This window comes from Somniosus microcephalus, chromosome 2 (assembly GCF_052327205.1).
Source record: "Somniosus microcephalus isolate GS21.2 chromosome 2, FLI_Smic_1.0, whole genome shotgun sequence".
Taxonomy (NCBI): domain Eukaryota; kingdom Metazoa; phylum Chordata; class Chondrichthyes; order Squaliformes; family Somniosidae; genus Somniosus; species Somniosus microcephalus.
In genome coordinates, this window is record NC_140988.1 from 285,161,511 (window position 1) to 285,183,644 (window position 22,134).

At 41.9% G+C, this 22,134-nt stretch overlaps 1 protein-coding gene across 2 annotated transcripts in view; it reads left to right on the forward strand.

Annotated features, from left to right (window-relative positions):
• pigo (phosphatidylinositol glycan anchor biosynthesis, class O) overlaps positions 1-22,134 on the forward strand; it is a 60,400-nt gene that overhangs the window by 13,660 nt on the left and 24,606 nt on the right. For both annotated transcript variants that reach the window (XM_085973041.1, XM_085973050.1), the window contains exons 4-6: positions 4,166-4,325; positions 12,596-12,772; positions 15,829-17,422. In XM_085973041.1, coding sequence (XP_085829167.1) covers positions 4,166-4,325; positions 12,596-12,772; positions 15,829-17,422 — 1,931 coding nt within the window. The remainder of the gene's footprint in view (positions 1-4,165; positions 4,326-12,595; positions 12,773-15,828; positions 17,423-22,134) is intronic.

Below are 22,134 nucleotides of genomic sequence, written 5' to 3' on the forward strand. Positions count from 1 at the left end.
TTTATAAAAGTTACCAAAATCTTCAAAAAACTTCCAAAAACCTATTTAAACTGCTGCTTTGCATGTAAAAAAGCAAAGCAGCTTGACAAACATTGGGGGCGTGTCCAGTGAAACTGAGACCTCAAGGGGCGTGTCTCACTTACACTGCACGCTCCTGGGTCCGCGCTGGCTGCACTCCTGGGCGGCGTGACGTCATACGCTGCCCGGGAATGTGCTTTCTATTTCTCCAAGTTCAGGCGTCCCAGAAGCTGATCGGCAGGAGCGCGGGGTAAGTGCAAATACGGGGCTTGCACGCGCTGCAAGCCCCGTTCTGGAATTTCTGGCCCATTAAGTGGGATAGTCAGAGTGTGAAAGGCTTGGAGGGTGCGGAATTCTTAAAGTGCATCCAGGAGAGCTTTTTGAGCCAGCATGTAGAAAGTCCTACAAGAGAGGGGGCGGTACTGGACCTAATTCTAGGGAATGTAGCCGGGCAAGTGGTAGAAGTGTCAGTAGGAGAGCATTTTGGTGACAGTGACCATAATTCGGTGAGATTTAAGGTAGTCATGGAAAAGGACAAAGATGGACCAGAAATAAAGGTTCTAAATTGGGGGTAGGTCGATTTTAATATGATAAGGCAGGATCTGGCCAAAGTGGACTGGGATCAGCTACTTGTAGGAAAATCCACATCAGAGCAGTGGGAGTCATTCAGAAAGGAAATAGAGAGAGTACAACGCCAACATGTTCCCCTAAAGGTCAAGGGTGGGACCAACAAGCCCAGGGAACCCTAGATGTCAAAGGATATACAAGAATGGATTAGGAAAAAAAGGGAGGCTTTTGGCAGATACCAAGGACTAAAAACAGTAGAAGCCCTAGAGGAGTATAGAAAGTGTAGGGGGTACTTAAAGAAATTAGGAGAGCAAAGCGGGGGCATGATAAAACACTGGCGGGCAAAATAAAGGAAAATTCTAAGGTGTTTTATAAGTATATTAAGGGCAAGAGGATAACCAGGGAAAAAGTAGAGCCCATTAGGGACCAAAGTGGCAATCTGTGTTTAGAGCCAGAAGATGTAGGTGAGGTTTTAAATGAATATTTTTACATCTGTGCTCACTATGGAGAAGGACGATGTAAGCATAGAAATCAGGCAGGGGGGATTGTGATATACTTGAACAAATTAATATTGAGAGAGGAGGTACCAGTGGTTTTAGCGGCTTAAAAGTGGATAAATCCCCAGGCCCAGACGAGATGTATCCCAGGCTGCTGTGTGAGGCAAGAGAGGAGATTGCAGGGGCTCAGACACACATTTTCAGATCTTCTCTGGCCACAGGGGAGGTGCCAGAGGGGTGGAGAATAGCTAATGTAGTACCATTATTGAAGAAGGGTAATAGGGATTAAACCAGGGAATCACAGGCCAGTGAGCCTAACATCAGTGGTAGGGAAATTATTGGAAAAAATTCTGAGGGACAGAATTAGTCTCCACTTGGAGAGGCAAGGAATAATCAAGGATAGTCAGCATGGCTTTGTCAGGGGGAGATCATGTCTAACCAATTTGATTGAATTTTTCAAGGGGGTGACTAGGTGTGTGGATGAGGGTAGTGCAGTTGATGTAGTCTACATGGACTTCAGTAAGGCTTTTGACACAGTCTCGCATGGGAGACTGGTCAAGAAGGTAAGAGCCCATGGGATCCAGGGCAATTTGGCACATTGGATCCAAAATTGGCTTGGTGGCAGGAGGCAGAGGGTGATGGTCGAAGGTTGTTTTTGTGACTGGAAGCCTGTGTCCAGTGGTGTACCGCAGGGATCGCTGCTGGGTCCCTTGCTGTTTGTAGTGCACATTAATGATTTAGTTATGAATGTAGGAGGTATGATCAGCAAGTTCACAGGTGACATGAAAATTGGTGGAGTGGTAAATAGTGAGGAGGGAAGCTACAGGACAATAGGGACCCGGGTTCGAATCCAGCCTCGGGTGACTGTCTGTGTGGAGTTTGCACATTCTCCCCGTGTTTGCGTGGGTTTCCTCCGGGTGCTCCGGTTTCCTCCCACAGTCCAAAGATGTGCGGGTTAGGTTGATTGGTTATGATAAATTAACCCTTAGTGTTAGGGGGATTAAATACGTGGGGTTACAGGGATAGGGTGGGATATGTGTTGGTGTAGGGGTTACGGGGATCGGGTGGGATATGTGTCGGTGCAGGCTCGATGGGCCGAAATGGCCTCTATCTGCACTGTGGGGTTTCTGTGATTCTGTGATTCTGGGTGCAGGTCAGCTGGTTTCCGGGTTGCAGTCCTGCCCCCAGTTGCCTCCGCTTTACAGACGTGATTTTCCCTTGATTGGCCTTGTTAAGCCCACCCTGAGGGCTTACCGGCCAATTAACAGGAAGCAGGTCTGATGATGTCATTTGATGACTCGTCATCTGCCGGTTTCCTTAAAGGGACCATGTACAATTTTATTTTGACAGTTCATTTTTCAGTGTTTGACAGCATTGAGGTGCTGCAAACACTGACAATCACTGCACAAAGGTGAACTCTTGCACCCAGGCTCTCCAATGACTCCCTCCATATGCTTATGGAGGGAGTCACAGTACACAGGGAGGTTCTCTTCCCTTCCAAGGGTGGAAGAGACCTCCCCAGGACACCAACTTACCTTGTACCTCCACCCAAAACACTCTTATCTACTTTCACTTCCCCATCTCATTAGCCACCCCTCGCACTCACCCTCATTCTACTGCAAGCATACCAACTAACAACACACAAGAGTAGGCACTTGAGAGGTTTAGCCAATGTCCATGTGAAGTTTCTGGTAATGTGTTGTCATACAGTGAAATCTTTTTTTTTTTTTTTTTTTTAAGTGCCCCTTATTAGACAGATCTGAGTGCACATTGCGAAGTGTCTTGCTGAGTTCCAGTGATTGTTCAGTCATAACTTTCCCCCCTGCCCCGCTATAGTGATGTGTGTGCATGGAATGGCTTGGACATTAAAGGGATGCTTCACAGTGCTGGTGTGGGATGGTGTCAACCTGGCGCATCATGTGGCAGCTAGGGTTTACAGCATGAAGTGAAGAAAGTCTGGCCATGGTGATGCCATCGCTGGCCTCCTGGCCAGCAATTTTATCAGGGGCTGATGCCCTGTGTCCGGTGCAACATCAGGTGATGGCGGCGATGATTGTGGAAGAATTCGGAGGACCAAGGTCTGATTGTTTCATTGGTTCCGATGTTGCTGGAATAGATGGCAGTTGCAGGTGAGATGACAGAAGCGATCTGTCACTGGTGAGAGATGTTCTCCCAATGAGTTGGATTTAAAAACTTGTAAGCTAAAGAAATCTGTATATGTATTAAAAATGCAGTAACAAACATTTTTCTTTGCTCTGAAACTCACCATGTGCAACATGACATCCTTGACACCTCTTCTGCAGTTGTCATCTTTTCACTAACATCAGACCAGACTCTCAACACGCCACACTTACCTGGCGTGTTGTCTGGACGTCGTCGAACCTGACCCAGAAGCTGGAAAATCTGACAAGAGCCTGAAAGCTCCTAACAAGTACCTGTTAATAGGCAGTTAATTGCCTTTAATCAGTTTCCCGCTGCTAGGTGTCGGGTCCATTCGCAAATCGGGGACCCGGCACTTGTGAAGGTTGTGTGGAGGCGGGTTGACAGCAGGTGCGGAACCCACCGTCAATCAAAATGACTTTAACCTCTGACCTGCCTCCAAACCCCCCCTCTGAGCGCCGGCAAAATCGCGGCCTATGAGTGAGGCACAAAGGAGAGCTGAGTCACTTTCCTGCATTGTGGGGGAGGGGTGAGAAATGAGATGTCATACCTTGTCTACTTTGTGATAGCTGCAAAGTTATTATATAACTATAAAGGCGTTGGAGCAGGTTACCTGCAGTGTTGGTGAGGGGCTGTAGTAAATAACCTATGGTAAACTGGCAGGTTTTGTTTTGGGATGCAAAATAACAGCATTCTAGTTTTGTGCAAGTGGTTGACGATTTCAAGATCGTGCGATATGTTTAAAATCAAAGTCACATGATTTACATAAAAGTCAAGTGCATCAGGGACCTTTAAAAATGAAAACCGATATATAATTGTTTTCTTTGTTTCGGTGTTTGTCAGTGCACAAAATTACAGTTCTCTATCTAGTTGTTGAATTGCCTTTTTTTTACTTGTACAAATGTTTCTGTTTTCTTTGATAGGTCAGTGATTGGGCAACTTCAGAATGATACCTTGCTGGTGGTCCTGGGGGATCATGGAATGACGGATACGGGAGATCATGGTGGTGACAGTGAAGGGGAAGTCAATGCAGCATTATTTATTTATAGCCCACTTCCCATGTTTGTGGCACAACCTGCTGAAGTAAGTTCTGCTCTGAAGAATGTTTTATTCATCTTGCTGTTATATTGCCAAGGGATGTGCATGCTGAGCAATAGGAATGCAGATAAAGCCCATTGTAGTTTCTTGGATATGACATATAGGTGACTTCAGATGAACCCATACTTCATAGAGTATGATTATCCCCAACAAAAACAAAATTCTCCCAGTTGTTTTCCATTCACTCCACTTATATGTAATTCCTGATCCAGTAGTAATTTAAATATATATATTACATATTATATAGTATGCCATAACTTTTCCTGCAGTTTCAAATAGAAATGATGTAAAACTTTTGTTTATAGCTTTTCATTTTTCTTCTTTTTAATGTTAGGTCCTTGTATAATTTTTTAAATATAATATATTAAACATTTTGCATATGGTTGCACTTCCTGTCACAAAGCTCATTGTGTTGTAATTTTTTCAGTACTCTTCAATGTCAACATTGACAATATAAATGTTTACATAGCATTTTACAATGAGAATTTGTTTGTAAATATCTACAATTGGAATTCCAGTGTTAACAGTTGCTTGTTGCAGTGGTGCTGTGGCCAAGTCATTCAGCCATTTTGTTTTTTCTCCTGTTATAAATTTTGGCAGTTTGACTCTAGGTTTTAAAGTTCATCTTTTGCATTTTTAAAATTTGTATTTTGGTCCAGTTTTGGCTTCTTGCTTGTAAGGACAGTGTGGTTAGTAAATTCATGAACCTTACAAGGTATATTACTTAAAGGTACCAAACAAATCTTTAACCTCTTCATCTTTACTCCTCATCCAAGAACCATCTAGGGATTACCATCCACATCGCGGGATTATTAGATGTCTAAAATGTACCATGTATGAACTGTCTTACATTAACTGGTCCAAATTACATTAATAGTTCTGCAAATCAACCTCCTATCTGGACTCATGGCAATAATGAGTTACCCTCTTCTGGCTAAATCATTAAAGATGTCAGACAATGAAATCCTGAACGAACATATTTCTTTATTTACATTTATGATAATGCAGATTAGCATTTTAATATTAAACATTGGAAGTATGCAAGATACTTGTGTAGCTGTAATTAACTGATTAAATAAGTAAACCTAAGCTTATAAAGGTAGTTCAGCTGTATTGCAGTAACTTGGCATCAGCTGGGCTGTACTTATTACTAAATTGACAGTTGGCAAGTTTAAGGTTGGACGGGTTGTATAACTGACAAGTTAATAATAACTAGTCTACCAGATATGTTTAAAATTTAATTGGTTCAGCTTGATTATAAACTCGTAACCTTAACAATCCTTCCTTGATTTTATACAACCCCAATTCAGAGTTGGTGTCGTAGAGCTGACTGTCTCGCCTTCCTCTAGAATGTTGTAGGAAGTATGCAAGATACTTGTGTACCTGACGAAGGAGCAGCGCTCCGAAAGCTTGTGATTTCAAATAAAGCTGTTGGACTATAACCTGGTGTTGTGTGACTTCCTACATTTGTCCACCCCAGTCCAACACCGGCAACTCCACATCATGTCTAGAATGTTGGAGCAATGATTCTCTGACATCATAGTAAGAGCATAAGAAATAGGAGCAGGAGTGGGCCATTTGGCTCTTTGAGCCTGCTCCGTCACTCAATAAGGTTATGGCTGATCTTCTACCTCAATCTTACTTTCCCGCACTATCCCCATATCCCTTGGTTCCCTTAGTATCCAAAAATCTATCGATTTCTGTCTTGAATATACTCAACAATTGAGCATCCACAGCCCTCTATATAGAGAATTCCATAGATTCACAACCCTTTTGAGTGAAGAAATTTCTCCTCATCTCAGTCCGAAATGGCCAACCCTTTATTCTGAGACCATCTGCGTAAATAGATGTAAACGGATATGGTACAATTGGGATTACGGAAACATGGCTCCAGGGTGACCAAGGCTGGGAATTCAACATCTAGGGTTATTCAATATTCAGGAAGTACAGGCAAAAAGGAAAAGGAGGTGGGGTAGCATTGCTGGGTAAAGAGATTAACACAATAGTAAGGAAGGATATTAGCTCTGATGATGTGGAATCTGTATGGGTAGAGCTGAGAAATACCAAGGGGCAGAAAATGTTAGTGGGAGTTGTATACAGACCCCCAAAGAGTAATGCTGAGGTTGGGGATGGCATTAAACAGGAAATTAGAGATACGTGCAATAAGGGCACAGCAGTTATCATGGGCGACTTTGGGCTAACCAAATTAGTAACAATACTGTGGAGGAGGAATTCCTAGCGTATATACGGGATGGTTTCCTGGACCAATATGTCGAGGAACAAACTAGAGATCAGGCCATCTTAGACTGGGTATTATGTAATGAGAAAGGATTGATTAGCAATCTTGTGCGAGGCCCCTTGGGGAGGAGTGAGCATAATATAGAATTCTTCATTAAGATGGAGAGTGAAGTAGTTGACTCAAAGATTAGGGTCCTGAATTTAAATAAAGGAAACTACGATGGTATGAGGCGCGAGTTGGCTAGTATGGATTGGGGAATGTTACTTAAAGGGTTGACGGTGGATAGGTAATGGCAAACATTTAAAGATCGCAAGGATGAACTACAGAATTTGTTCATCCCTGTCTGGCATAAAAATAAAACAAAAAAGGTGGCGCAACCGTGGCTAACAAGGGAAATTAGGGATAGCATAAGATCCAAGGAGAGGACATATAAATTGGCCAGAAAAAGCAGCAAACCTGAGGATTGGGAGCAGTTTAGGATTCAGCAAAGGACGACAAAGGGATTAATTAAGAGGGGGAAAATAGAGTATATGAGTAAGCTTGCAGGGAACATAAAAACTGACTGTAAAAGCTTCTATAGATATGTGAAGAGAAAAAGATTGGTGAAGTCAAGCGTAGGTCCCTTGCAGTTAGAACCTGGGGAATTTATAATGGGGAATAAAGAAATGGCTGACCAATTAAATACATCCCAGAGATGTCAGGGAACATAGGGTCTAATGAGAGGGAGGAACTGAATGAAATCAGTATTTGTAGGGAAATGGTGTTAAGGAAATTGACAGGATTGAAGGCCGATAAATCCCCAGGGCCTGATAATCTACATCCTGGGGTACTTAAGGAAGTGGCCCTAGAAATAGTAGCTGCATTGCCGGTCATCATCCAAAATTCTATAGACTGGCACAGTTCCCATGGTTTGGAGGGTAGCTAATGTAACCCCACTATTTAAAAAAGGTGGTAGAGAGAAAACAGGGATTTATAGACCGGTAAGCCTGAAATCGGTAGTGGGGAAAATGCTAGAGTCCATTATAAAAGATGTAATAGCAGAGCACTTGGAAAACAGTGACAGGATCGGACAAAGTCAACATGGATTTACAAATGGTAAATCGTGCTTGACTAATCAACTGGAATTTTTTGAGGATGTAACTGGTAGAATAGATAAGGAAGAACCAGTGGATGTGGTGTATTTGGACTTTCAGAAGGCTTTCGATAAGGTCCCGCATAAGAGATTAGCGTGTAAAGTTAAAGCACATGGGATTGGGGGTAAGGTACTGACTTGGATAGAGAACTGGTTGGCAGACAGGAAGCAAAGAGTTGGAATAAACTGGTCTTTTTCCGAGTGGCAGGCAGTGACTAGTGGGGTACTGCAGGGATCGGTGGTAGGACCCCAGCTATTCACAATATAAATGATCTAGACGAGGGAACTAGATGTAATATCTCCAAGTTTGCAGATGACACAAAGCTGGGTGGGCGTGTGTGCTGTGAGGAGGATGCTGAGAAACTCCAGTATGATTTGGACAGGTTGGGTGATTGGGCAGATGCAGTATAATGTGGATAAATGTGAGGTTATCCACTTTGGTGGCAAAAACAGGAAGGCAGATTATTATCTGAACGGCAATAGATTGGAAGAAGGGGAAGTGCAACGAGACCTGGGTGTCCTTGTGCACCAGTCGCTGAAGGTAAGCATGCAGGTGCAGCAGGCGGTTAAGAAGGCAAATGGTATGTTGGCCTTCGTAGCGAGAGGGTTTGAGTGCAGGAGCAAGGAGCTGCAGTTGTATAGGGCCTTGGTGAGACCACACTTTGAGTATTGTGTGCAGTTTTGGTCACCTTATCTGAGGAAGGATGTTCTTGCCATGGAGGAAGTGCAGCAAAGATTCACCAGACTGATACCTGGGATGGCAGGAGTGACATATGAGGAGAGATTGGGTCGATTGGGCTTATATTCACTGGAGTTTAGAAGAATGAGGGGATCTCATTGAAACTTATAAAATTCTAACAGGACTAGACAGACTAGATGCAGGAAGGATATTCCCGATGGTCGGGGAGTCCAGAACCAGGGATCACAGTCTAAAGATAAGGGATACGCCACTTATGATAGAGATGAGGAGGAATTTCTTCACCCAGAGAGTGGTGAACCTATGGAATTCTCTACCACAAAAGGCAGTTGAGGCCAATTCATTAAATATATTCAAGAAGTAGTTAGATATATTTCTTAAGGCTAAAGGGATCAAGGGATATGGGGAGAAAGCAGGGACAGGGTACTGAATTTGGATGGTCAGCCATGATCTCGTTAAATGGCGGAGCAGGCTCGAGGGGCCGAATGACCGACCGACCTGCTCCTATCTTCTATGTGACCTCGAGTTCTAGTCTCCCCAGGCAGGGGAAACATCCTCCCAGCATTTACATTGTCAAGCTCCTTAAGAATTTTATATGTTTCAATGAGATCACCTCTCATTCTTCTAAACTCTGGAGAATATAGGCCTAGTCTACTCAATCTCTCCTTATAGGACAATCCCCCCCATCCCAGGAATCAGTCTAGTGAACCTTCGTTGCACTCCCTCTATAGCAAGAATATCCTTTCTTGGGTAATGAGACCAAAGCTATACACCGCACTCCAGGTGTCGTCTCACCAAGGCCCTATGTAATTGCAATAAGACTTCTTTACTGTTCGACTCCAAACCTTTTGTAATAAAGGTGAACATACCATTTGCTTCCCTAACTACTTGCTGTAGCTGCATGTTAACGTTCTGTGATTTGTGTACAAGAACACCCAGGTCCCTCTGAATACCAACATTTTCCAATCTTAAAAAAAAAAAATATCTATATATCCTGCTTTTCTATTTTTTTCCTACCAAAGTCACACTTCTCCATATTCTATTCCATCTGCCATGTTCTTGCCCACTCACTTAACCTGTCTGTACCCCTTTGCAGCCTCTTTGCGTCTTCCTCACAACTTACTTTCCCACCTAGCTTTGTATCATCAGCAAACTTGGATACATTACACTTCGTCCCCTCATCCAAGTCCTGAATATAGATTGTAAATAGCTGAGGCCCAAGCACTGATCCTTGGGACATCCCACTAGTTACAGCCTGCCAACTTGAAAATGACCCGTTTATCCCTAGTCTGTTTTCTGTCTGTTAACCAATCCTTAATCCATGCTAATATATTACCCCCAATTTCATGAGCCCTAATTTTGTGTAATAACTTAATTTCTTCCTTCTTCTGTTCTTGGGTAACCTTGCCTCTGTTCTCAATCTTAACTTGCATACCAGTGATGCAGATTTCCCTCTTTGGTTAGACTTCTTAAGCTTGAAATGTCTCATGTAACACGTCAGCATGAAGTCCTGCTTCACAAGCTATTCATTGCTTTAACCTTCTCTAAAATTATCCAAGCCACTCTGAACTCCTGCAATCAATCAATATCTCTACACATCTCTCCATCTTTTATACATTTAATCCCACAAGGTACAAACTCCTTTTCCCACCAATTCAAGTAGCTAATCAATTGGGTGATTCATTTTATTGGAAAGATTTCTCTTTTTGGTGTCGTACCTTAGACAGAGACATATAAAGATAGCAAATTTTAATTACTTGATAGAAACCAGATCTGATCATTTTCTTTGGTCTTAAATAACAATTGAGATAAAGGTGCCTTTTTCCTAAGAGACTCTGGTACACTTACCGCGGTCTGACACCTATATACCCCTCCACTCAACCTTGACAAGCCAGTGTCTAGCTAGCTCTGGGAATACCAGATGATAACTGTGAGATCCTGTGTTCTCAAACTTCAGTCACTGGTTCTTAGCAGTAACTCTTTCTCTTTGCACAGAGATCCCAGAATTGTTGCAAACCTAATTTTTAATGCAACTATAGACTCTGTTTCCATCTCTAGCTGCTGCACTGTTGGGCCAGGACCTGCTGCCTCCTATATAATGGCCCCAGCCTGCATGTTGCTTTCTCCACTCGCCTCCTGCCGTTCATCGTTGCTCCACCATCAAGGCTTGCCGCCCCTTACTTGATGGCCCCATTTGGCCCATTACCTTTCCCCCTCACCCATTTGCCTTTTCCCCTGCCCCTGCACCTTCTCCCCTCCCCCCTTTTCAGTTCTCCATCATCAGCACCCTGCATACTCCCAAGTTCCTTGACAGAGACAGGAAAAAGAGGAGATAAAGGGAAAGAGAAGCAGCAGCACAAATGCAACAGACAGGTAAGAGAAACACTCCTCCGACTCACTGTGAGCAGTGCCACAATCTCCCTCCCTTTTCCCTACATTAAAAATACTTGGTCAAATTTGAGTCTGTTGCTGACTCAGCCCTGTCCACTTCAGGCTCTTCTGAGATTTTCCCCTGGCCCTGTTCAAAACATTTTGAAAAATGGACAGTTCAAGCTCCACACCTCTCTCCTCCTGGGCTACTGTCTCATTTCTGCCTGACCTGCTCACTTCAAAATTGAAAAGGCTGAAGCTGGAAGAGCAGAATGTTAAGCCAGCTCAAGTGTGAGTCCTAACCGACAGCGGTTTGTTCTTTTTTAGTCCCATCCAGTTGTGCGTTCTTTTTCAGTGTCGCTCCCAATGCTTGTGCATTTAAATGCAGTTTTACTGTTTCCTTTTTAGTCCTACTCCCAAGTGTGTTTTAAGACTTTTTAGCCCTGTAACTGATTGCTTCATTTTTTAAAGTCTGTGCACCCTGAAACGTCCCAAGACTTCCCTCCTCAGTGGTTATATAAATATATTTAACTTAAATCCCTACCTTAACCTCACCATTCTCCATTATAATTACACCATCCCCTTCTTTCCTGCTCAAACCTCATCCTACTATCCTCCCCTGTATTCAGCACTTGCCACCACCAGATTTTCTGAAACTCCGAACTTTCCTTCTCAAACTTTTAAATGTTTCCTGCCACTGAGCCTTTATTCACCCACTCACCACCACATTCTCTTTCTCCATCACTAATGCTAACCCTGCACAGGCGCACTCTTTCCTGCCCGAATATTTCATACTTCACAACCTATCCCCGCAATCATCGCATATCCAACTTCACATTTAGATTTGAATCAGTTGAGAACTGACGCACACAATTTTCTGAATGCTTTGATGTATAGTCTAAAACATACAAATTATGTTCAAGTGCATTATATAAACAAACTGAAAATATTTTATATAAATGCATTTTCACAATTTATTTTAACATTTCCTGTTTTCCTAAACCTTTACAATTGTATAAAATCTTAATGCACAATTTTTATTTTTATTTCCAATTACTTGCATTCATTTTATTACAATATCTATATAGCAGCACAGCAACATATTCTCCATTGTACCACATAATCCTCCTGTCCTTATTAAATAACATATGACTTCCTGTGTGCAACATTACAGGAGATCTACTTTTTTGTAGTTTTATATATAATATATATGCTCTATTTGCAGAATTTACCAACCAATGCGGTCTTTGTATGCTGATACATTATGACACACCTGTATTCAGCCAAATCTCTTGCACTGTTTGTAGCTTTCCATGCAAATGAAACTTGCAGTTAGCAAGCTGCATGAGTTCAACCGAATGCAAGCTTAACAGTAATATTTTTGTGTAATGATTTATTGGTAAATTGTAGAGACTGCTAAACTTTTGGCATTGATTATTAGTTTCCCAAATAACTATTTTAAAAGTTGGTATAATATAATTTGTTTCTTCCGTTAAGAGTTTGTGGTTTATGTTCTCGCTCTGTAGTGGAACAGTCTAATGTAATGAAAGAAAAGAAAGAGCTTGCATTTATCACCTATTAACAAAAAAGTAAGCATTTTATTTTGAGGAAAAAAACTGACGGGTGTCAGTGAGATGCAATTCACAATAGTATAATAGTATAGAAAGTTTCTAATATGCACCTTCATTTAAATAGTTCCGAAATAAAGGCGGGCTATTTTTTATTCCTATAATATGTACACATTGGGGAGATGTTCATTTAGTTATTCCATTAATTTTCTTTATTTCTGTTCATCCACAACATCTCTGTGCAATTAGGACCCAGAAGTTGTGTCTCAGATAGATCTTGTACCAACCCTGGCTCTTCTACTTGGGGTTCCTATTCCATACAGTAATATTGGCATGGTGATGGTGGACATGTTTACCTCTGAACCAAAGCTGGATGATAATCTGTATCTTGAACAGGCAAAAGCACTTCACATCAATGCCATACAGGTACAGTACTGTCAGATTTGCAGGGTGTCACTTTTTATCACATTTATTATGTTTTATTTTCTCATGTTTTCACCTCTGCCCCAAATTCCATCCAGCTCAATTCTAGACCTTATCGTATCAATCTGGAATCAACTGTTAAGAGGCAAGTGTGACTTAGATGCCTCATTAAAATGTGTACAAAATCTTTCACATTTCTCCTGTCCAGATAATTGTTTTCTGCAGCAACTAGCCAATTTTCTGGTAACATTTTTGTTAGTTTGGAAATTTGACTAAATGGGGAAACAATTTCAAATTTCAGAAAAATGTTCAACCATGAAATGTGGCATGTTATAATTTTGCACCGACCATGGTGAATCCTTGGTGTTGCATAGATGCAAGAATAGAGTAGCCCAAGTTCTTCTGAATGGAGAAGAAGGAAGGTTATAGAGGCAGTTATCATAACTGCTTTTGTGCACCTTCTAGTGACTGCATAGATAATATTAGTTGGGGTTGGGTCTCCTAGTTTATCATGTTTACCAGTAAAGTACAAAACACGGAGATTAGAAGGGATAAATATGTTTTATAAATAGGCTGGTGTGGTAATGTGAGCCTTGTGTGCCAACTGTGAGAGGCACTTGATTTCTAACTGATGTGAAAGATAGATCCATATTGGAAACTGATTGTCCCTGTAGCTGATTGGATCAAACAAACTTTTCAGATAAAAAGGGTGAAGTCATCAATTGTAGTACTGAAAATGTTCTCATTCTGGGAAATTGAAGTTTCTGCGTTAGCTAGTAACATGTTGCTGCGTGTAAAATTATATGTATAATTTTGTACAAATTCTATGTGTAATGTGTGTATTGTATTCCAGTCCTTTCCACAGGGTTCTGTATATTGTTGTATAGGATGCTTAGTGGGAAGATTGGAACTCATGGGCTGAGGACTACTATTATAATTCTTTGGTCAGGGTGAAGCAGGGCAATTTCCCCCTTCCCCAAGATGAAGTAATCCTTCAAAGTGAAGTGTTTAATCTGGTAATTGGAAAATTGCACGTGTAGATTGTTGCGCATGTCACTGTTATTTAAGAATGGTGAGAGAGGGAAACCAGGGAATTACAGCCCAGTTAGCCTAACATCTGTTGGGAAATTGCTAGAGTCTATAATTAAGGATAGGGTGACTGAACACCTCGCATTTTCAGTTGATCAGAGAGAGCCAGCATGGATTTGTGAAAGGTAGGTCATTCCTGACAAACCTGATTGAACTTTTTGAGGAGGTGACTTAAGTAGTGGACAGGGGAATGTCTATGGATGTTATTTATATGGACTTCCAGAAGGCATTTGATAAAGTCCCACATTAATTAAGGTAGAAGCCCATGGAATTGAGGGCAAATTATTGACCTGGTTAGGAAATTGACTGAGCGACAAGAGACAGGCAGTAGGGATAATGGGTAGGTACTCAAACTGGCAGGATGTGACTAATGGTGCCCCGCAGGGATGTTTGTTGGGGCCTCAACTATTCACAGTATTTATTAACGACTAGATGATGGCCTAGAAAGTCATGTATCCAAATTTGCCGATGACACAAAGATAGGCAGCAGTGTAGGTGAAAGCATAAAATTACAAAAGGCTATCGACATATTAAGTGAATGGGCAAAACTGTGGCAAATGGAATTCAATGTATGCAAATGTGAGGTCCTCCACTTTGGACCTAAAAAGGATAGAACAAGGTACTTTCTAAATGGTGAAAAGCTAAAAACAGTGGATGTCCAAAGAGACTTGGGGGTCCAGGTACATAGATCATTAAAATGTCATGAACAGATACAGAAAGGCGGATGGAATGCTGGCCTTTATATCTAGAGGACTAGAATATAAAGGGGTTGATGTTATGCTACAGCTGTACAAACCCTGGTTAGACCACACCTGGAGTACTGTGAGCAGTTCTGGGCACCACACCATAGGAAGGATATATTGGCCTTGGAGGGAGTGCAACGTAGGTTTACCAGAATGATACATGGACTCCAAGGGTTAAATTACGAGAAGGGATTACACAAATTAGGGTTGTATTCTCTATAATTTAGAAGGTTAAGAGGTGATTTGATTGAAGTTTTTGAGATATTAAGGGGAACAGATAGGGTAGATAAAGGGAAACTATTTTTTGTTGATTGGGGAGTCTAGGACTAGGGGTACAGTCTAAAAATTAGACCCAGACCTTTCAGGAGTGAAATTAGGAAACACTTCTATACACCAAAGGGTGGTAGAAGTTTGGAACTCTCTTCCGTAAACAGCAATTGATGCTAGATCAATTATTAATTTTAAATCTGAGATTGATAGCTTTCTGTTAACCAATGGTATTAAGGGATTGGGGCAATGGCGGGTATATGGAGTTGGGTCGCAGATCAGCCATGATTTCATTGAATGGCCGAACAAGCTCGAGGGGCTAAATGGCCTACTCCTATTCCTATGTAATCCAGCAGAGATTCTAAATCACGGCAAGTTGTGGGCTTGAATCTAACTTTTTTTTTCTTCCCCCCCCCCCCACCACTAATTTCCTCACATGGGCTATGGTTCCAGGGCTGTTGGCAATCTTCTGAAACTTTGCCAAAGTAGGCATCTTGTGCATGCCTGGATTTTATCCTCCTCTGATATCCAATAGCATACTTTGCAGCGCTCTAAACTGGTCACTGGAATGGAAATCATGACACACTTTTTCTCTTTCCCAAGCCCCAGAGGTAGTGAGGCTAATTGCAATGTCTAACTGCCAAACCTATAGCTAACTGATGGGATGGCCCATTATTACTTGGCCATTCAACAAAGAGCTGTACAGCATAAGTGTGGTAATGTCAGAATAGTTCTTTGGGAATTAAATTTCTGTTTTTAAATCAAACGGTGACCTATAATTTAGTGCCTCCTTTTTTTGTGTTTTTTAGGCAGTTTGTAAAAGTTAAATCAAACAATTCATGGCATCTAATTGCTGCTAAAGTACTGGAAAAATTCAGGAGATTTTTTTTAAATAGCTCAAAATGCTGCATGATCATATTTGTTACTGTGGTTTTTACACCATCTTATTTTGTTTTGTAGGTGAATCGATTTTTGGAATCCTACTCTTATGCTGCCAAGGATCTCCCCATGAAAAAGCTGAAATACCTGAAGGAATTGTTTTCCACTGCAATGGCTGAATATAATGACCTGGTTACAAACTTGCAGATTTCTGACAAAGATCATCACATAAGGTTTCAAAAGCTGTTAATCACGCTGCAGCGTTACTTGAGAGAGACCAAGGAAATGTGTCAAGAATCATGGGCACGATTCAACCCTGCACACATGCTGTGTGGTATTATACTTCTAGCAGCAACCTGTGCACATTGTTTTTTGGTATCTGAAACTGCATCAACATTTGAATCTTTGTACAAAAGACTTCTTTTGTATCCAGTTATCTGGGGTCTGACTGCGGGATTAACAGTTAATATCTGGATGCTGATCTCTGGCATTATGGTGGAGCCTCTGATAATATGTTGCTGGATAGCTGTTGGGTCACACGTGGGCTTCCATTGGAACTTCTGGAGATCTAAAAACAGTAACGATCGTGTTGCAAATAAACTGACCCAAAGCTCCAATGCTGGTAGTCAGCAGAAGTGGAAAAGTTGGTTGAAGTTCTTTGTACCTTTGGGAATTCCTCTATTACGGTGTGTAGCTATGTTTTCCAATAGCTTTGTAGTAACTGAAGGGCAAGTAGTATCATTCCTTTTGAAATCTATTGTGACTTTTACTGTCCTAAAACTAAAATGGGATGGAAAACTTACTAGTTCTAGTTTAAATACACCGTTTATGCCAGAGATGCAAAAGAATCCTGGTTCCATTTCATACAAACGAGAATCTTTTTACTTAATTGGGTTCCTGGTGGCCTTCCTGCTGTGTGTTCTTTTCTCCAACAACTTTTATAACTGTCGAGAAGAACTTGCAAACTGTGAGCCCTCCTCTTTCCTGAAACCTTTGTCGAGGTTAAATAATAGTCAGGAAAGGAACTTCCATTATATCCTGTCAGTATCATCACTTGCAGTTTTGGTCTACCTCATACGAAAATGGTTCCTTCATTATGGGAACCTCAACAGCTCACACTTGGTTGTGTTTTTTGTACGTTTGGGTTTCCCATTTATTGTATTTTGCTTATGCTGCTATTGGGCTGCAAGTGCTGTTCCAGAAGAAAACTCCATTAAACTTCAGGATCTGACAAAGAAGATTGCAGTGGTGGTCCCAGGCATTGTTTTTGGGCTGATAATAACAGGCTTCCTTATCGTCCTATGGAATCCGATCACTGTGTTTGTAAAAGACAGCGGGCAGTCTGATGAAACTCATGCCCCTTCCTACAAAGGCTCTCCTGGAATGGAAGTTGACTCTCTACATGTAATCCCACTGATATACCGTAAAATGCAGCAATCAATGAAAATACATTTTAATGGCAACCCCACTGAGCCTCGGACGGTGGCTGCTTATGGCTTGGGAACTGTGTATTCTGCTGCACTTCTCACCGTCCTTGCTCTTTTGACATTGTTACTTATTATGCTGCATAATGAGAGAATGTCGCTGGCTTTCCTACTGCTATTCTTGGAGGGATTTTCTTTCCTTGAGATACATGGGACAGCAAGGAACCTTTCATCACAGTCCAATAACACTGGTATGTAGTTGGTCCAACAGATGTGTCATTAAACACATTTGTTGAGTAAGTAATAACACTTTTCAGTGTTTATAAATAACATTTTATTAGTCCATTATAACTTCCTTCACTGTCAAATTAAATTTTATATTTGACAGAATTCCTTCAAAACTGAGAACCTGTATGTGTATTTTATATCTCTTGTATTGTGTACATGTACTCAAGCATCAAAAATTCCACCTGTTCCAAAGAGGGGTCACAGCCCTTAAGTGCATCACAGTGCAAGATGCTCAAGAAGCCTTACTTTGGTAAAGATGTGAAATCCATGGAGAGGGTGCAGAAGAGATTCCATTAATAGGAAACCAGGGATAAGAGACTTTAGCTGTAGGGAGAGACGAGTGGAACTTGGAAAATATTTTCACCGGTCAGTAAGTTGTTATCTAGAAAGCATAAATTTATCACCACCAATAGGAGGGGAGGTTAAGAGATTTTTTTAAATGCAAATGCTTGTTGGAACATGGCATGCCCTAACATAAATAGTAGTTGAAGCAGAATCCATAATCTCATTTTTAGTAGGCAAGTGGATAAATATTTGAAATAGTAAAAATGTAAATAGTATGGAATTAACTAGTTAGCTCTTTAAAGAGCTGGAACAAACATTGGGTGAATGGCTTCCTGCTGTGAAGTTCTATGAGCATTTTATATTGCTCTTAAATTTGCCCAATTTTCACTCATCGTCCCCTGGAGATACCGACTTGATTCCCTAAATCTCTCTAACTCCCTGTCCTGCAAAGCCATCCTTAAAACCCACCTCTTTGAACAAGCTTTTGGTCACCCCTCCTAATACCTTTTATTTTTGACTAGGCTTCCATTTTTTTCCTTTACACCTCTGTGAAGCACCATGGGACATTTTCCTTTGTTTAAAAGGCACAATATAAATGTAAGTTTTGTTGACTCATGCATTTCTCCCAGCACTGGTCCCTCTTGTGTACCTCACATAAGTAGCTAGGCTTTCGACCATGGAGTGCCACACTTCAGTCACTAACAAAATAACTAACATTGAGGCATGTAACAAGGCGATCCAAATATGAACCTCAATCGTCACATTCTCACTTGAATGTTCTTCGAAGAATGAGCTTGCCAATCTCTTAATATGTCATCTGGAGAAAGATAATTACATGTTGGAGTTTGTTAGATGCCTCATGCTCGAGCACTGTTGTAAGAACATAAGAAGTAAGAGCAGGAGTAGGCCATACGGCCCCTTGAGCCTGCTCCGCCATTCAATAAGATCATGGCTGATCATCGACCTCAACTCCACTTTCCCGCCCGATCTCCATATCCCTTGATTCCCCTGCAGTCCAAAAATCTATCTATCTCAGCCTTGAATATACTCAAAGACTCAGCATTCACAGCCCTCTGGGGCAGAGAATTTCAAAGATTCACAACCCTCTGAGTGAAGAAATTCCTCCTCATCTCAGTCTTAAATGGCCTACCCCTTATCCTGAGACTATGCCCCCTAGTTCTGGACACTCCAGCCAGGGGAAATAACCTCTTAGCATCTACCTTGTCAATCCCCTTCAGAATCTTGTATGTTTCAATGAGATCACCTCTCATTCTTCTAAACTACAGAGAGTATAGGCCCATTCTACACAATCTCTCCTCATAGGACAGCCTCTCATCCCAGGAATCAATCTAGTGAACCTTTGTTGCACAGCCACCAAGGCAAGTATATCCTTCCTTTAGATAAGGAGACCAGAACTGTGCACAGTACTCTAGGTGTGATCTCACCAAGGCCCTGTACAATTGTAGCAAGACTTCCTTACTCTTATACTCCAACCCCCTTGCAATAAAGGCAAACATGCCATTTGCCTTCCTTCTTGCTTGCTGTACCTGCATGCTAGCTTTCTGTGTTTCTTTCATGAGGACACCCAAATCTCTCTGAACACCAACATTTGAAAGTTTCTCACCATTTAACAAATATTCTGTTTTTTCTATTCTTCCTACCAAAGTGAATAGCCTCACATTTCTCTACATTATACTCCATCTGCCACCTTTCTGCCCACTCACTCAGTCTATCGATATCCCTTTGCAGACTTTGTGTTCTCCTCACAACTTACTGTCCCACCTAGCTTTGTATCATCAGCAAACTTGGATACATTACACTCAGTCCCTTCATCTAGGTTTGGAAGGAAGAATGAAAAAGCAAATTATTATTTAAATGAAGTGAGACTACAAAATGCTGCGGTACAAAGGGATTGGTGGGGGGGGGGGGGGTGTCCTAGTTCATGAAACACAAAAACTTAGCATGCAGGTACAGCAAGTAATTGGGAAGGCTAATGGAATGTTGGCCTTTATTGCAAGGGCGATAGAGTATAAAAGTAGGGAAGTTTTGATGCAACTTTACAGGGTGCTGGTAAGACCGCACCTGGAGTACTGCATACAGTTGTGGTCTCCATATTTAAGGAAGGATATACTTGCATTGGAGGCAGTGCAGAGAAGGTTCACTAGGTTGATTCCTGGGATGAAGGGGTTGACGTATGACAAAAGGTTGAGCAGGCTGGGCCTATACTCCATTGGAGTTTAGAAGAATGAGGTGTGATCTTATTGAAACATACAAGATTCTGAGGGGGATTGGCAGGGTGGATGCCGAGAGGATGTTTCCCCGAGTGGGGGTATCTAGAACTAGGGGGCATAGTTTCAGAATAAGAGGTCACCCATTTAAGATGGAGATGAGGAATTTCTTCTCAGAGGGTCGTGAATCTTTGGAATTCTCTACCCCAGAGAGCTGTGGAGGTGGAGTCATTGAATATATTCAAGGCAGAAATTGACAGACATTTGAACTACAAGGGAGTCGAGGGGTATGGGGAGAGAGCGGGAAAGTGGTGTTGAGGACAAGATTGGATCAGCCATGATCTTATTGAATGGTGGAACAGGCTCGAGGGACCGACTGGCCTACTCCTGCTCCTGTTTCTTATGTTTTTATGTCATTAATATAGATTGTAAATAGCTGAGGCCCCAACACTGATCCTTGCGGCATCCCACTAGCTACAGCCTGCCAACTTGAAAAAGATCCATTTATCTTTACTCTCTGTTTTCTGTCCGTTAACCAATCCTCTATCCATGCTACTATATTACCTCCAACCCCATGATCCCTAATCTTGTGTAATAATCTTTTATGTGGCACCTAATTGAATGCCTTTTGGAAATCCAAATATACTACATCCACTGGTTCCCCTTTATCTACCCCACATCCTCAAAAAACTCTAATAAATTTGTCAAACATGATTTCCCTTTCATAAAACCATGTTGACTCTGCCTAATCATGTTATGATTTTCTAAGTGACTTGATACCACTTCCTTAACAATGGATTCCAGCATTTTCCCGACGACTGATGTCAGGCTAACTGGCCTGTATAGTTCCCTGTTTTTTTTTCTCCATCCCTCCTTTCTTGAATAGGAGGGAGAGTTGTGCTACCTGTGGCCAGTGTTTACAATCATTTGTTAGTGGGTATTTGGAACAGATAAAATCTATTATTTGTATATTGTATTTCAAATGTTATGATCCAAACCCAAGTCTTAAACTGTTCATAAAATTCTACTTATTCTAAATGTAGCCTACTGGTTATGGTATGAGACGAGTAACCGAGAGGTTGAGAGTCCAAATTCCTACTGAGTTAAACTGTGAAATTGAATTCAATCTGGTCATTTGGGGGTGAGCACCAGGAAGAAAAATGACCATGAAAGTTGCCAGGTTGTTGTAAAAACCCAACTGGTTCACTAACGTTCTTCATGGAAGGAATCCATTACCCCTACCGACACTGGCCTAGACACGATTCCAGTTCCACATTACATGGGTGGCTCTCGATGCCCTCAGGGCAACTAGGGACAATAAATATTGTACTGTCAGTGTCGGCGCTGTAAAGTGCTTTGAGACGTCCTGAAGTTGTGAAAGGTGCTATATAAATGCAAATCTTTCTTTTACCACATCCCATAAACAAAACACCTATTAACATTAATTATAATTGTTTTGAATCCCAACTGTCCCATCCTACTCTCGCCAACCTTCTTGCCCAGCGCACCCACTGGGGTCTAATCTTGCCAATCTCCACGTCCAACTCACCCCTCCCAGTGCTGACCCTGTGGTCGCTGGGAGTGGGTCAATCATTGTCGGCCCTCTCTGCATCTCCCTCCAGAATGTCGGTTCGCTTGCGAACAAGGCCCTTGCCATCCATGAGCTTATCGTGGCTGATTGCATCGACATCATGGCTCTGACGGAAACTTGGTTGAGGGGTGATGACACCTTACCCTTAAATAAGCCACCTTGCCTGGCTACACCTTCCACCGTGGTGGCAGTGTGGCTCTCATCACCAAATCACACCTTGGTCTGTCCCCCGACTCCTCCGGCACTTTCTCCTCTTTTGAGCATCTCACCTTATTCCACGCCTCTCATTTAAAATTCTTGTTCTCTATCGCCCACCTCGGTACCATAAAAATGTTATTGCCGAGATATCTTCACTGCTTATCTCCCACAGCCTCTGCACCGGGTGACTTCTCATCCTCGGTGATTTCAAATTCCATCTCAATTCATCATGCTCTCTCTCTTTCTCTCTCATGAGTTCACTGCCCTCCGATCTCTCCCTCCATGTAAACTCCTCAACCCATATTCGCCTCCCCCTCAACCTTGCTATTCCCATCGTGCCAATCACAGATATGGCCATCTCTGACCACTCCCT